Source organism: Rhinatrema bivittatum, chromosome 2, assembly GCF_901001135.1.
Source record: "Rhinatrema bivittatum chromosome 2, aRhiBiv1.1, whole genome shotgun sequence".
Classification (NCBI taxonomy): Eukaryota; Metazoa; Chordata; class Amphibia; order Gymnophiona; family Rhinatrematidae; genus Rhinatrema; species Rhinatrema bivittatum.
Window position 1 is genome coordinate 124,297,635 of NC_042616.1, and position 13,738 is coordinate 124,311,372.

The 13,738-nt window shown below is 44.3% G+C and overlaps 1 protein-coding gene across 1 annotated transcript in view; it reads right to left on the reverse strand.

Annotated features, from left to right (window-relative positions):
* LOC115083229 overlaps positions 1 to 13,738 on the reverse strand; it is a 509,967-nt gene that overhangs the window by 104,742 nt on the left and 391,487 nt on the right. The window contains exon 16 of the mRNA XM_029587038.1: positions 10,915 to 11,004. Within this exon, the coding sequence (XP_029442898.1) occupies positions 10,915 to 11,004 (90 nt within the window). The remainder of the gene's footprint in view (positions 1 to 10,914; positions 11,005 to 13,738) is intronic.

A 13,738-nucleotide genomic window follows, 5' to 3' on the forward strand; every position in this document is an offset into this window, starting at 1 on the left:
CCCTTCCTCTCCACCACTCTGTACTCCTCCACCATTCCTCCACCACTACACAAAGACAAATGAACAAACCTGAACACACAAAAACTTCCACACACAGATAAAGATAAGAGACAAAGGTAAAGTAAACAGATGAAAATAGAAAATAAGACAACTTATTCAGAAATCACTATGAACCTCCACTAAACTCACCTCCTCTCCTCTCTCACCCATGCCTGGAACACCCTCAAAGAGGCAGCTGCAGGAAGCAGATATATATAAACAAAGAAAATAACGCGCCAGACTTAAAATGACATGCAATGTGTAAAATTATGTGCGACGCATTAATGCATCACACAACGTGATACAGCATCGCGCGAAGTGATAAATTATCACAAGTTGCAAAACGTATCTATGCGATGCATATATCAAATATTTGCCTAACCACGCCATGTTTTTATTGCGGACACTAATGTGCCATATTTCTGCTTTATTTATAGCAATTTGATGAATCTTGGCCTGAGTTTGTTCCTGAGGCAATGGCAACAATGTATATGTGTCTTTTACCCCAACCAAGTTACACCTTTTTTCCTGTGGATAAAAGTACTAAAAATATGCATGTTGTGAAACTACATCAGGGCCGGCGGAAGCACTAGGCAAATTAGGTGATCGCCTAGGGCGCTGAGCATTAGGGGGCGCCGAGCCGCTGATGGCCAATGGCCGCCGGTGGATGTCATCCCAATGGTGGCTGAGCGGTGAACTACTGCTATGCTGTGTGCCGGATACACACAGCAAGAAGATTGGCAGGACCGTGGTACAGTCGCGTCTAAACATGCTGGTGCTCCTCCTCCTTCCTGCCCGCGCGGCTCCGGCAACATTTTTCTTCCGGGGCCGCGCGGGCAGGAAGGAGGAGGAGGAGCATCAGCCAATGCAGGAACTTCTCCTCCTTCCTGCCCGCGCGGCCCCGGAAGAAAAATGTTGCCGGAGCCGTGCGGGCAGGAAAGAGGAGGAGCATCAGCCACGTGCAGAAGAGGATCAGCGCGGCTCGAGAAGACCGGGGCTGCTGCAGAGCCCATCCTGCAGTGGCCCATGAAGAGGAGGCCCAGAGGTGAGAGAGAGACTGAGGGTTTGTACAGTGTGCATGTGTGCGTGTATGAGATGAGTTGAGAGACTGTGTGTGTGTGTGTGTGTGTGGGAGTGAAGACCTGAATGTTTGCAGAGACAGCATGGGAGAGCCTCTGTGTGTGAGAGAGAGAGACAGCATGTGATAGTGAGAGCCTGTGCTTGAGCAAGACAGCATGTAGGAGTGAGAGAGAGCCTGTGTGTGTGTGTGTGTGTGTGAGTCAGCATGTGACAGTGAGAGCCTGTGTGTAGGAATGATTGTATGAGAGAGAGCATGTGACAGTGAGAGCCTGTGCTTGAGCAGGACAGCATGTGGGAATGAGAGAGAGCCTGTGTGTGTGAGTCAGCATGTGACAGTGAGAGCCTGTGTGTAGGAATGATTGTATGAGAGAGAGCATGTGACAGTGAGAACCTGTGCTTGAGCAAGACAGCATGTGGGAGTGAGAGTTAGACAGCATGTGCAAGAGAGAGACTGTGTATAAATGATTGTATGAGGGACAGCATGTGAGAATGAGTGCCTGTGTATGTGAGAGAGAGAAAGCATGTGAGAATGAGAACCTGACTTTGTGTTTGAGGGAAGCAGACAGATGGAGAGAAAAGAAATATGTTATAAAAGGAATTGGCAAAAAAATAAGAAAGGGAAAGTGGAAAAAAAAAAGCCTGTGACCAACCGATTAGAAAACTAAGATCAGACAGCAAATGTAAAAAGAAATAAATTACTTTTTACTGATTGGCACATGTAATCTTTGGGAATGTGCAAGAGTAGCACTTTCTCTATGCGGATCTCACAATGTACGAGATCAGCATAGAGGAACTGGAAGCCCATGGGGCCTGCACAGAGGAGGCAGCAGAATGTGCTTCAGTGCCAATAGCAGCAATCAGCACCTCCGCAATAGCCATACAGCAGCAGTGACAGTGGCAGCAGAAGAATGAGAGAGGCTCTGAGGTTGCTGGCAAAAGAAAGAGAGGGGGTCTCTGCCTTTAGTGTGTGCATGTGTATGAATGGGAGTCTGCCTGGCGGTGTATGTGTGTGAATGCATGGGTGCCTGCCTGAGGGTGTGTCTGTGAATGAGAATGTATGGGTGTCTTCCTGGGGTTTGTATGTGTGAGAATAGGTGCCTGCCTGTTTGTGGTGTATGTGTGTGTGTGAGAATAAATTGGTGCCTGCCTGGGGGTCTGTGTGTGTGAGAATGAATGTGTGCATGCCTGGGGGATGGGGAGGGAGTGGTGTGAAAATGAATGGGAGCCTGCCTGGGGTTCAGTGTGAGAATGACTAGGAGCTTGCCTGTGTGTGTGTGTGTGTGTGTGTGTGTGTGTGTCTGTGTGTCTGTGTGTCTGTGTGAGAACGAGTGGGAGCTTGCCTGGGAGTGTGTGTTTGTGTGTATGTGAGGGAGCCAGTGAGAGTGAGAGCATGAGTGTGTATGAGAAAATCCAGGGGAGTAAGAGTTTGTGTGGGGGTGTGTGTGGAGGGGGAGAGAGTGCCTTAGAGCCTGAGTGTGTCAGTGTCTGTGAGAGCGAGAGGTTATGGTTGGGTATAAGAGCATGAATGTGTATGTATGTGACAGTGTATGTGTGAGAGAGAATGGACATGTGAGTATGTGTGAGAGAGAGAGGATAACCTCCTAATCCTCGACAATATCAGGGTGACTGGAAATAAAGAGCTCCCATGTATGGACAGCAGGGGCTTTTTAAAATCCTTATTAGTTTTAATTATTGTGTGTTATTTGATATATGTACTGTTTTGAAATATTTTATTGGTGTTTGGGAAATTGTAAAAAATGTATATGATTTTAATTAATAGAAATTCTATTTATCAGTAGTTTTAAAATATTTTATTAGTATGGTTTTACTATTATAACTGATGCTTTGTTTCTTGATTTTATTTGTTTTATGAGGAATGGTTGTTCTGTTTTTCCATTGCTAATACACAGAGTCTGGCTTCTTGGGGTTTCCATTTCAGTTTTTTCTAATTTGTGCTCCTTTATTTTGTATTCTGTATTTGGTGAGGGTCTGTCTCTGCTCTGTGTGTGTGACCATGATGAGAGATTCTGCTATCATATAGTGTCTGTATAGAGATCTATAGCAATTGGGTTTGTTTTGTTTCCTCAGTAGGTGGTGTATTGGTATTCTAGGACCCAGTGTAATATTTACCCTTGCTTATTCACAGGTAGGGTTATTGTTGTTTGAGTCCTTGGTGTTATTACTGTTATGTTATGATGGGATTGCAGTATAGATTTTGGGTGTCTTTTTTGCGGTGCTTTGTGTTAGTTCACAATGTGTCTGGCAGTGGAAGGTGTTTGTGCTGCTGTTGCTGTGAGGTGACACCAGAATTTGAAAATATCTTTTAGTATGATGAACTGTAAGGGAAACATCCAAGCTCCATTGTTTGGGGGAATTTCAGTGGATGCACAGAGATACAGAACTGGAGGTGCAGGATTTGTATTGACATTCTGTCCCTTCCTATATATTCCAGACTTCACTCTCATAATCCATATAGAATTAGTTGAATGAGGCTATCAAATAATTTTATAGTAGTTTTACTAGAAGTGTGAAACTGGCCAGCTTTTTAAAATAATGCAGAGGACCCTTTGGACTTTTTTTAACAACACTTTTTTTTATAACCAATTTTAAAGCAGGATCCATGCTATAGAGGTGGGTGTGATGAAGAAATGTCATTTTGGCTCCCCCCCCCACCCAAAACAAATTCTTCTGTCTAGAGATGCCACTGATTTTCTGTGGCACACAAATGCATTGGCCCCTGGGCGCCGGAGACCCTTGGTGCGCCACTGGGTGCGAGCCATATGGGGCCGCAAGTGGTGGCAAAGAGGAGTGGAGATTTGGCGGGCCGCAAGCAGTGCCCAATCTGCTCGCGACCCAGAAAACCCCAGTCAGCGGGCGTGATTGAGAATGAGGTAGGAGTCGGGGCCGAGACCGGGGGGGGGGGGGGGGGGGTGCAAGGAAGAAGGCTCGCCTAGGGTGCCAAATCCCCTTGCACCGGCCCTGAACTACATGCTTCCTTTTAGCCATCTGAAAATCCACAGAGAAATTCAGCTATTTTACCCAAATAATACCAATTTTATTGTGCATGGCCTCTGACTAGGTGTTTAGGAATACTTATTATCCTTTAAGGTTTAACATACACAGAATTGCGGGTGCAAAACAATAGAATGTATATATGCTAATATTTTACATGCATGCACATGTAAATAGGAAAGATGGCATACAAATTTGAGCTTGTTGAGCTCCCTCAGAGTTAGTATCCTAACCATTAACAGGCCAATATTCACTCAGCACCAAAATTCAAGAGCCTATATTCAATGTATTTAGAAAATGTATATTCTGCTTGTATCCATTGTTTGTGGTGGATTACAAATCAAACATACATAATATAACATGAAATCAACAAGGTAAAAAATACAACAAAAGAATCTACCAGCAAGTAATCTACCAGCAAACACAAATATTAAATACTAAAATAAAAAGGTACGAATAGGACAAGACTAACTAAAAACAATTTAAAAAAATCAATAAAAGTCAGAAATTAAGAACAACAACCTTGTATAGAAACAAAACAAAAATAAAAACCATATGGTACCTTTTAGATCAAATCCACATAAGAGTGTAAAATAATAGTTGATGTTTTGGGATGTCTTTTGGGCTGAATATAGGTACCTAAATGAAACTGTAGGCCTTTGAAACTGAGGTCCATAAATTTAGGGTTGCCATTGATTATCATAACTTTAGGCTTCTAACTGAGGTGCCCAGTGCTAGAAATCAGCACTGAATTCCTAACTTCATTTTCCCAAACTGGCTTCTCCCCTGGCTTTGCCAATTTTTAAGATGCCAAAATTTTGATGATTTCTGAACTTAGATCCTAAATTTTGGAGCTCAGTGGGGGAAACTTTCTATTGGTCAGATCTATGTTATGCTGGAGGTGCACCCTTGGCCTGGTGCAGGATTGGTACGGCCCTCTGAGGGATCCCACAGGGGGCCTGCTGCCAGGAGGCGGAGCACATGAGGAGACAGAGGCTAACAGGAACTTCACCAATAACGGTCCGGGGGCTCTGCGGGTTGAGCCCTTGGATTCCCGGACTGCCTGGGCTTAGGTGGGCCTCTGAGGGTCTCCCGGAGAGATAACGGAGTGGTGTGCCCACCAAGAGTAGAGGTGTGCGGCTGTCGGAGAAAAGGTGAGCTAGACCGGAACAGAGAGTACCGGAGACCACAGGTACAAGGCAGGAACTGAAGTTCCTCCGAATAGGATAGGCAATGCCTAATGGTCCAGCTGGAGAAAGGCCGAGGGCAGCGTCAGAGCAGGCGGACCTGGTGGTCACAGAAGCGAAGAGAGTGTCCGAATGGAGTGCAAGGGTCAAAGCCAGGATATCCATCCGAGGATGGTCAGCCAAAGCAAGGGTCAGTTCCAGGAATCAGTCCAAGCATAGTCAAAAGCAGGAGAAGGGTCAGTTCCAGGTGTCAGTCTGAGCGTGGTCAAGAGCAGGCAGAGGTCAGTTCCAGGTGTCAGTCTGAGCGTGGTCAAGAGCAGGCAGAGGTCAGTTCCAGGTATCAGTCCGAGGAGGTACAACCTGGGTAGTGGAACGTGGAACAGGACTCAGGAACAAAGGAACTCAGGAACAGATGCTGGAATACAGGAAGGACCACAGGAAACCAGGAGCAGTCGCAGGAACATTGGAACAGGTACAGGAACACTGGAACAAGCACAGGAACAAGGAACGCAGGAACACTGGAACAAGCACAGGAACAAGGACGGCAGCTAGCTTAACTCAAGGTGACGACCCGTTTGCCAAGGCGAAGAATGAGCTGCTGAGCCCTGCCTTATATACAGGGCTCAGGTGACGTTATTGCCGGGCGCCGTGGAGTGGTTTCCCGCTGTGGTGCCTTTAAAGGTTGGGGCTGTGCGCGCATGCGTGCACCTAGGGGTGGGGCCAAGGAGGCCGCGGAGCCCCGACGTGAAGCACGCTGTGAGGCCTGGGAGCTGGACAGAGCTGGAGATGTGGGTGCAAGACGTCCGGAGCGGTGGTGACTCGCCGCGGCAGCCAGCGAGGAGGGACTGGGACCCACGGAGGGAACAGAGAGGTGAACAGGCCCGGCCGTGGCCTTAGTGCGGCCAGGGCATGCAACAATCTAGGCACATAACTGTTTTAAAGTTAGGTGCCTAGATCTTTTGAATATCAGGCGCTAAACAACTCGCTATTTAGCATGTGCATTCAAATGGCAAAAATTTATCACCACCTACTGAACAGAAATTAAGCGATGACTGCTGCCCCTATAAAAATAATTCACTGGCAAACATGGAGATTTCATTGCTGCAGTAAGAAATACTCCAGGAAGGAAAAAGGAGAAAGGTTAATGGAGGAGAGGGGAAAAGAGAGGAAAGTGAAGGAAGCAGACAAAGGGAAGTAGAGGGAAGTACAAAGAGGAGAGGAGTGAAGGAGAGAGAAGGGAAGGACAGAGTAGAAAAAGCATGAGAACAGAGGAGAAAGGGACAGAGCAAGAAGGGAAGGACACCCTGCAAAGGGAGAGAGAGAGAGCAGAGAAGGACAATCTGCAGAGGGGAAAGAGAGACCACTGAATCCCCACATTTTTAGGTTCAGGAGCAGTCTACTAGGACTTTCAGAGAGAGGAATAATCTGTACTTGCTACTTGAGCCCAGAAACCATAAAGGCCTTAGTCGAGAATTTAAAGGATGATATCAATCCTCTGTCCAAAAGGACTCATTCCATATCTGGCCTTGTTGAGCTGCTGAGTTCATTACATTTTCTTGTTTTCTAGATTTTTTTGAAAACACTGAGAGGTCAATTTTAATAGTGTTGTGCGCGCAATTATGCTCACAAATATGGGCTGTGCGCGAGCAATGTGAATTTTAAAAGCCGAGGTTTATGCTCATATATACCTGTGAGCACCAAATATAAGGGGGCGGAAAAGAGGTGGGGCATGGGCATTCCGGGGTGGGCCCAACTGTTCTACGTGCAACTCTGTATTTGAAACCTGAGGCCGCAGCGTGTGGTGGCTTGTTATCCATGCTGCTCCTGATAAGAAGCAAGTCTGTAGATCTTGAGTTTTCGGGCTTACAGGACAGGGTGAGGGGTACGGGTCAACTGGGGCAGATAGGATGAAGACCTTGATATTAACTGGGCAAACTGGTGGACTAAATGAAAAATTGGGAATGTTCTTCGTGCGAGCATGTTTCAAAATCGGCTTACATATAAATTGAAGACCTGGCTATTCCATCAAGCCTACCCTGACTAATCCTTCCTCCCCTGTGAACCCAATTCCGCCATTGTATCCCGATCTACTCATCGCACTTTATAAAGATTATGCCTCTTCGGTTAGAGTTAAGTTTTTACCAGTTGCCGTTGTTGCATTTATTGCACTTGTTGTTGATTTTTGACTTATTTAACTAGTTCACAACTCTGTATTTCTTGCCTTTCTCAGTTTGTTATATCCCCTCCCACTCCCTGTTATAATGTAGTTTCCTCGCTTTTGTTAATATGTAAACCGGCATGATGTGCCTATCTAATGCCGGTATATAAAAGTTATTAAATAAATAAATAAATATGTGCATTAAAGCCAGCAAAGAAGATATATGAAAGTAGGTTTGCTCGAATAACCTCTTAAAATTAGGAGCATACTTACACACAGTAGATATATTTAAATTATACGCATGCAGGACTGCATGATTTAAAATGACAACGTTATCTCCACTCGCGTGCCGATATGCAAATGTATGGGTGCGTGCACACTCATTTTAAAATTGGTCTGTGAGGCTGTAGTTGGTGGCATGCAGCAAACCAGCTTCTCCAGATGCTTCCACTAAGCTTTGCAAAGACAAATTGGAATTTATATCCAATACAATAATCAGAGTCTACAATGGCAGGACCAGAATTCCATAAATAGCTAGCATATCTAACATGATGGATGCAATCTATTGCACAACTGTCAACACCATCTAGTGATTGGGAAGGGGTTTTCTACAAGATAAATTTCCCTGAATGTGTGATGTGTGACACACAAAGGAACATTATGAATGTAGCTGTGAGGTGACCAGGGTCTTGCTTGGATTTCTTAACCTGTATCTCTTTGCCCTCTTCAAACTATTTCAGAGAGACTGTTAGTGCAGAGACTGGCTGTCGGGTGATACTCCACTTTTAGGTCAACATTTAACCCATATACACTACCTTTTCCACACATGCCAGGAATACTACAACATAGGCCAGGCAAGACAACACAGGAAATGAATGAGTAGCAAGAGCCACCACATTAAATGGTTAGCTATCTATTACTGAAAACCATTAAGCACTTCCTTGAACCTCTACATGTGCATGACCAAAGGGACAAAGATAGCTAGAACACCTACAATACTAGCAGAAACATCAGCTCCATATCAGCTCTTGCTATCTAAGGACACTCACTATGACTTCTTCATGTTTCTTTTTCCTTTTAGTAGGTGGTGGATATCAACCCAAGCTCTTCACTCCTGTTTCTTTCTCAAGTAATCTGGCAGAGAGGAGGTACAATGAGTCCTATGTATCCATTGGGCATACTTAGGGAGTGTCCCGTCAGGTATTTGGATAACTCTGGTAGTGCCTTATAGGGATGTGAATCGTTTTTTGACGATTTAAAATATCGTCCGATATATTTTAAATCGTCAAAAATCATTAGAGCCGCGATACAATAACAATTCCCCCGATTTATCGTCAAAAAATCGTAAATCGGGGGAAGGGGGAGGGGAAAGGGGAGGGCGGGAAAACTGGCACACTAAAAAAACCCTAAAACCCACCCGACCCTTTAAAATAAATCCCCCACCCTCCCGAACCCCCCCAAAATGCCTTAAATTACCTGGGGTCCAGAGGAAGGGTCCCGCTGTGATCTTCCACTCTCGGACCTCTGGTGCTTGTAGAAATGGCGCCGGCGCTACCTTTGGTTTTTCCGTACGGAAAAACGATTCGCGGCAGGAGATCGCTCCCGGACCCCCGCTGGACCCCCAGGGACTTTTGACCAGCTTGGGGGGGCCTCCTGACCCCCACAAGACTTGCCAAAAGTCAGCGGGGGTCCGGAACGACCTCCTGCAGTCGAATCATGTTGTCTACGGCCGGTGCCATTTTGCGCAAAATGGCGGCGCAAAATGGCGCCGGCCATAGACAACAAGTTTCAGGGCATGAACTTAAGATGTGCACATAAATATTGACGTGACCTGGTGCACGCTGAGGCCCCCGCCACATAACTTTACTTCTGCTATGGATGCCATGTAAGTTAAAATTTAAAGAAAACTAGGCAGATCTGCAGGGTTTTAAGGGTCAGGGCTAACTGAGGGGAGTAAAGGCTATCAAACCAGGGGGGGTTGGAGGACATATCTCTTAACTAGGTGAACATGGGAATGAACTGGTAAAACTGGGAATGGTGGCAACGCGTGCCTTTTAAAATTCCCCAATTTACACGATAGAAACAATATTTGTGCACACATGCACACGTCCACTTAAAATTTGGTGCACATATGCATGCAGCCAGGCTATTTTATAACATGTGTACATATGTGTACATATGTTATTAAATGGCCCTGTACCTGGACATGGGCTGATGTATGCATGCAAATGTGCGCATGCTCATCAGTTTGAAAGTTACCATCCCTGTGAGTAAACCACTAATACCAATTTAAAAATTTTATGTACTTTTTATAGGCCAATTTTCACATCTGCCCACATTCATGCAAAGTCTGGGGTTATTTTTATCCATGGGTTTTGTACCAGTTTTCAAAAGGAAAGTACAATCACACTTTCACTCTGAAAATTGTCTTGGGAAAAAGTTCCTGCAGAGATTTGCACCTGATTATTCTGCAGGTATATATTCCCTTGGAAATAATGTATGTAGATTTGAAAATATAATTTGTATGTGTTATTTCCCTCCCCCAACCTAAATATGCCCCTGGGATACTGTGAATGCAAATAAAAGTACGTGTTTTTATATGTTGATCCGCACATGTACTTTTATTCATATAAAGGCTTGGCAATTTTCAAACAGCCAATTTATCCAAGTAAATGGCCTTTGAAAATTGCCCTCTCTGTAACTCAACCACTTAATTTATAATTGCAGTGCTTCTCTTTGGTGAATCACCAGGTATCTTCTTAGGCCAGTATTTGGCTTTACCTTTTCCCATGGGCCACAGGATCTACTTTGGTAGAGCTTCTCAACTTGACTGGCCCAAATGAGCAAGAATGAGAGTAGGAAATCAAATGTAGAATCCCAATTAGTACCACAGAATGTTAATCACAGGCCAACTACTTTTCCTCATCCCTGCACAACTCTGTGCAATCAACTTTAATGGAAAATACTTTGTTACAGAAAAGCTGTCAATTCTTTCTCTTGAGAAAGTCTTTCTATCCTTAGACCAAATCTATAACTCCAAAAAGTTGCTTCACATGAATGCATTTCAATGAAGATTAAACAATCTTCTTTTCTTCCCATTATTTCCCCTATAAAGTGCTTTCATACGTTAGCATATTGTTAACAGGGTCTGTCAAAAATGTCAACGGTCAGTGTTATAGACGTATAGAGTATCCGGTCATATATACCTTGAGAATGAGAACAGTATAAGCAGAACACTTAACAGGTGTCCACTGTGGACTTGCCTTTTTTCCTCCTATTTTTTTCTATCTACTCATATGATAATCCCTAGTCTATAGACTTTATCTAATAATGCCATCAATTTTCTTAGGAGCTGTGAATAATATGTCCACAGCACTTCCAAATCAGACTAGTCTATGATATTCAGCCCATTATATAATTGATGAGTTATACATTTACCTGTTGATGTTTTGTAAAATGAAGGCAACTGTCTGGGGAAATATGGCGCTCGAAATTTTGTTGTAGAGGGCACAGTCTTTTTCTCAGCAGCTTGAAATGTAACAGAATGAAAAAGAAAGCAAATAAATTAGGTTGATTATAGATATATTAACGCATAAAACAATTATGATAAGAAGTCCAACTCAGAATTAAAGGAGCCTAATTGTTTGGGTTTTGATGGAACGTCTGAGGTGATTTACAATGAAGTATTTAAGCACCACATTTATACAGCCAATACACATAAAATACAATATACCACATAAATAAAAAAACATTAAAACAACTGACATCTGCCATATTTGATATTACTTTGCTCCCCCAAACTTCAAATATTCTGGGCCATAACCCAAGCTCTGACACCTTGTTTCCATTAATAAAAACCCAGATACTAAACAGAGAGACGATAACCTACCCTTAATGTTATATTCACCAGGTATCACTTGGTAAACATTTATTTATTTTAGAAAAACTTTGTTTATCCACAATTCTAAACAGATTAGACAACATTCACTATTAATTTCTCAAAACAACTTAACAATAAAAAATATATCCTAAAACCATAAACAATTTAAATATTTACCAAACATAACTAACTAAAACACCAATCTAAAAGATACACATAACATATCCTCAAATACTACTGCTTCAATAAAAATCAGCCAAAGACAGCAAGGCTAACAGCTCTCTAATTCAGCTCCTCAAAAGCTTGTAAAAATATATGTGCTTTTAACAGCTTCTTGAACTTATAAACTTATAACTTATCGGGCAGAATATTCCATAAAAATGGACCCACTACACTCTATCTTGACTCAATTAAATGAACAGTCCAAACAGATAGTACTTCCAACAAGTTTAAAAATGGTGACTTCAGCATATGTACTAGTTAGCAAATTGTTAGAGCTGAACTGAAATAGCCTAAGGCCAAACTATGAATTGCTTTAAACACTAACATTATAATCTTAAACTTTACTTTTGAGCATATCAGGAGCCAATGTAACCTCTAACACAGGGGAAATATGATCAGTCTTAGCAACCAATTTAATCCATGTGGCAATATTTTGCACAATTTGTAAGGCTCTTAGGGGCAGATTTTCATGTAACCTGAGAAAATCTGCCCCTGCGCGCACCGAACCTATTTCTCATAGGCTTGGCGGCGTGTGCAAGCCCCGGGACGCCTGTATGTTCTGGGGCTTGCAAAAAGGGGCGGTCCGGGGGCAAGGCCGGGGGTGAGACGGCGGCTCGGGGTCATGGCCGGGGACGTGGCGGCGGCTCGGGGGTGGTTCGGGGGTGTGGATGGGGGCGTGATGGTGGTCTGGGGCGGGGTCAAGTGAGGCCTGTGCTGCAAAGGTAGGAGTGGTCTGGGGCGGGGTCAAGTGCGGTCTTTTGCTGTAAAGGTAGGGGGGGATTTAGTTAGGGATGGGGTGGGTTAGATAGGGGAAGGGAGGGGAAGGTGGGGGGGGGGGGCCCAGAAAAAAAATTCCCTCCAAGGCCGTTCCGATTTCAGAGTGGCCTTGGAGGGAACGGGAAAAGCCATCAGGGCTCAGCACGCGCAAGGTGCACATGTGTGCACCCCCTTGCGCACGCCGACCCTGGATTTTATAACATGCGCACGGCAGTGTGCGCATGTTATAAAACTGGGCGTAGATTTGTTCGCGCCGGGTTGCGCAAACAAATCTACGCCCACGCATAAGATTTAAAATCTGGCCCTTAATGTAGAATATGGCAAGCCACATACAAGTTGCACTAGTTAATAAATGATGCTACCAAACAGTGCATCACTGTCTTCAAATCACTCTCAGATAAAAGGGCTGATGTAACATCTGAAGCTTATAAAAGGAAGTTTTCACTAGCCCTGAGCTTGCACTGAAAGGGAAGGATCCAACATAAATCCCAGATCTCATACTTGCTTTACAATTGGAATCTTCACATTCCATAAATTTCATAAATTCTTGAAAGAAATTTCAGCAGGAATGTCAACTACAGGACTCCTTGCCAAATACAGAACCTCTTCTTTTTCACACAAAGTACCAACCTATGCTCAGTGAACCAATTTTGCAATGCACCAATGCAATTACTTACTTTAGAAAGAGCCATTTCAACATTTGGGCAAATACATACATACAACTGAATACCATCAGTGTAGAACCTATAATCAATGCCCAAATTGGCAAGCAGCTAACATAAGGGAAAAATTTAAATATTAAATAGAGTCACTGAAAGTGCAGAACCCTGTAGGACACCAGTTTTAATCAGAAATAAAGATGATTGTTGACCAGCACAACTACCTTCTGAAATCACTTAGGGGTAGATTTTAAAATGGTGAGCGCGGGCGTACATGTGTGCATGCTACCTGGCGCGCGCACATGTACACCTGATTTTATAACTTATTTGCACAGGCGCGCAAAAGTTATAAAATCAGGGGTCAGCGCGCCCAAGGGGGTGCACAATTGTGCATCCTGCGTGCGCCGAGCTGCGCTGCCTTCCACCTACCCTGACCTTTCCCCCCCAGCCCTACTCTAACCCCCTCCCAAAAGTTATATCATACCTTTTGTGCCTGCCTCTGGGCAGGAGCAAGTTGCATGTGTCGGCAGCCTGCCAGCACGCGATCCTTGAACACTGCGGCAATGGCTCCCCATCCCACCTACTTCCCGCCCCCGGAACACCCCTTTTTGCAAGTTCCAGGACTTACATGCGTCCCGGGGCTTTACGCGCATCGCCGGGCCTTTTTAAAATAGGCCAGGCGCGCATAGGGCTTTTAAAATCCGGCCCTTAGAGAGTAAGGAGC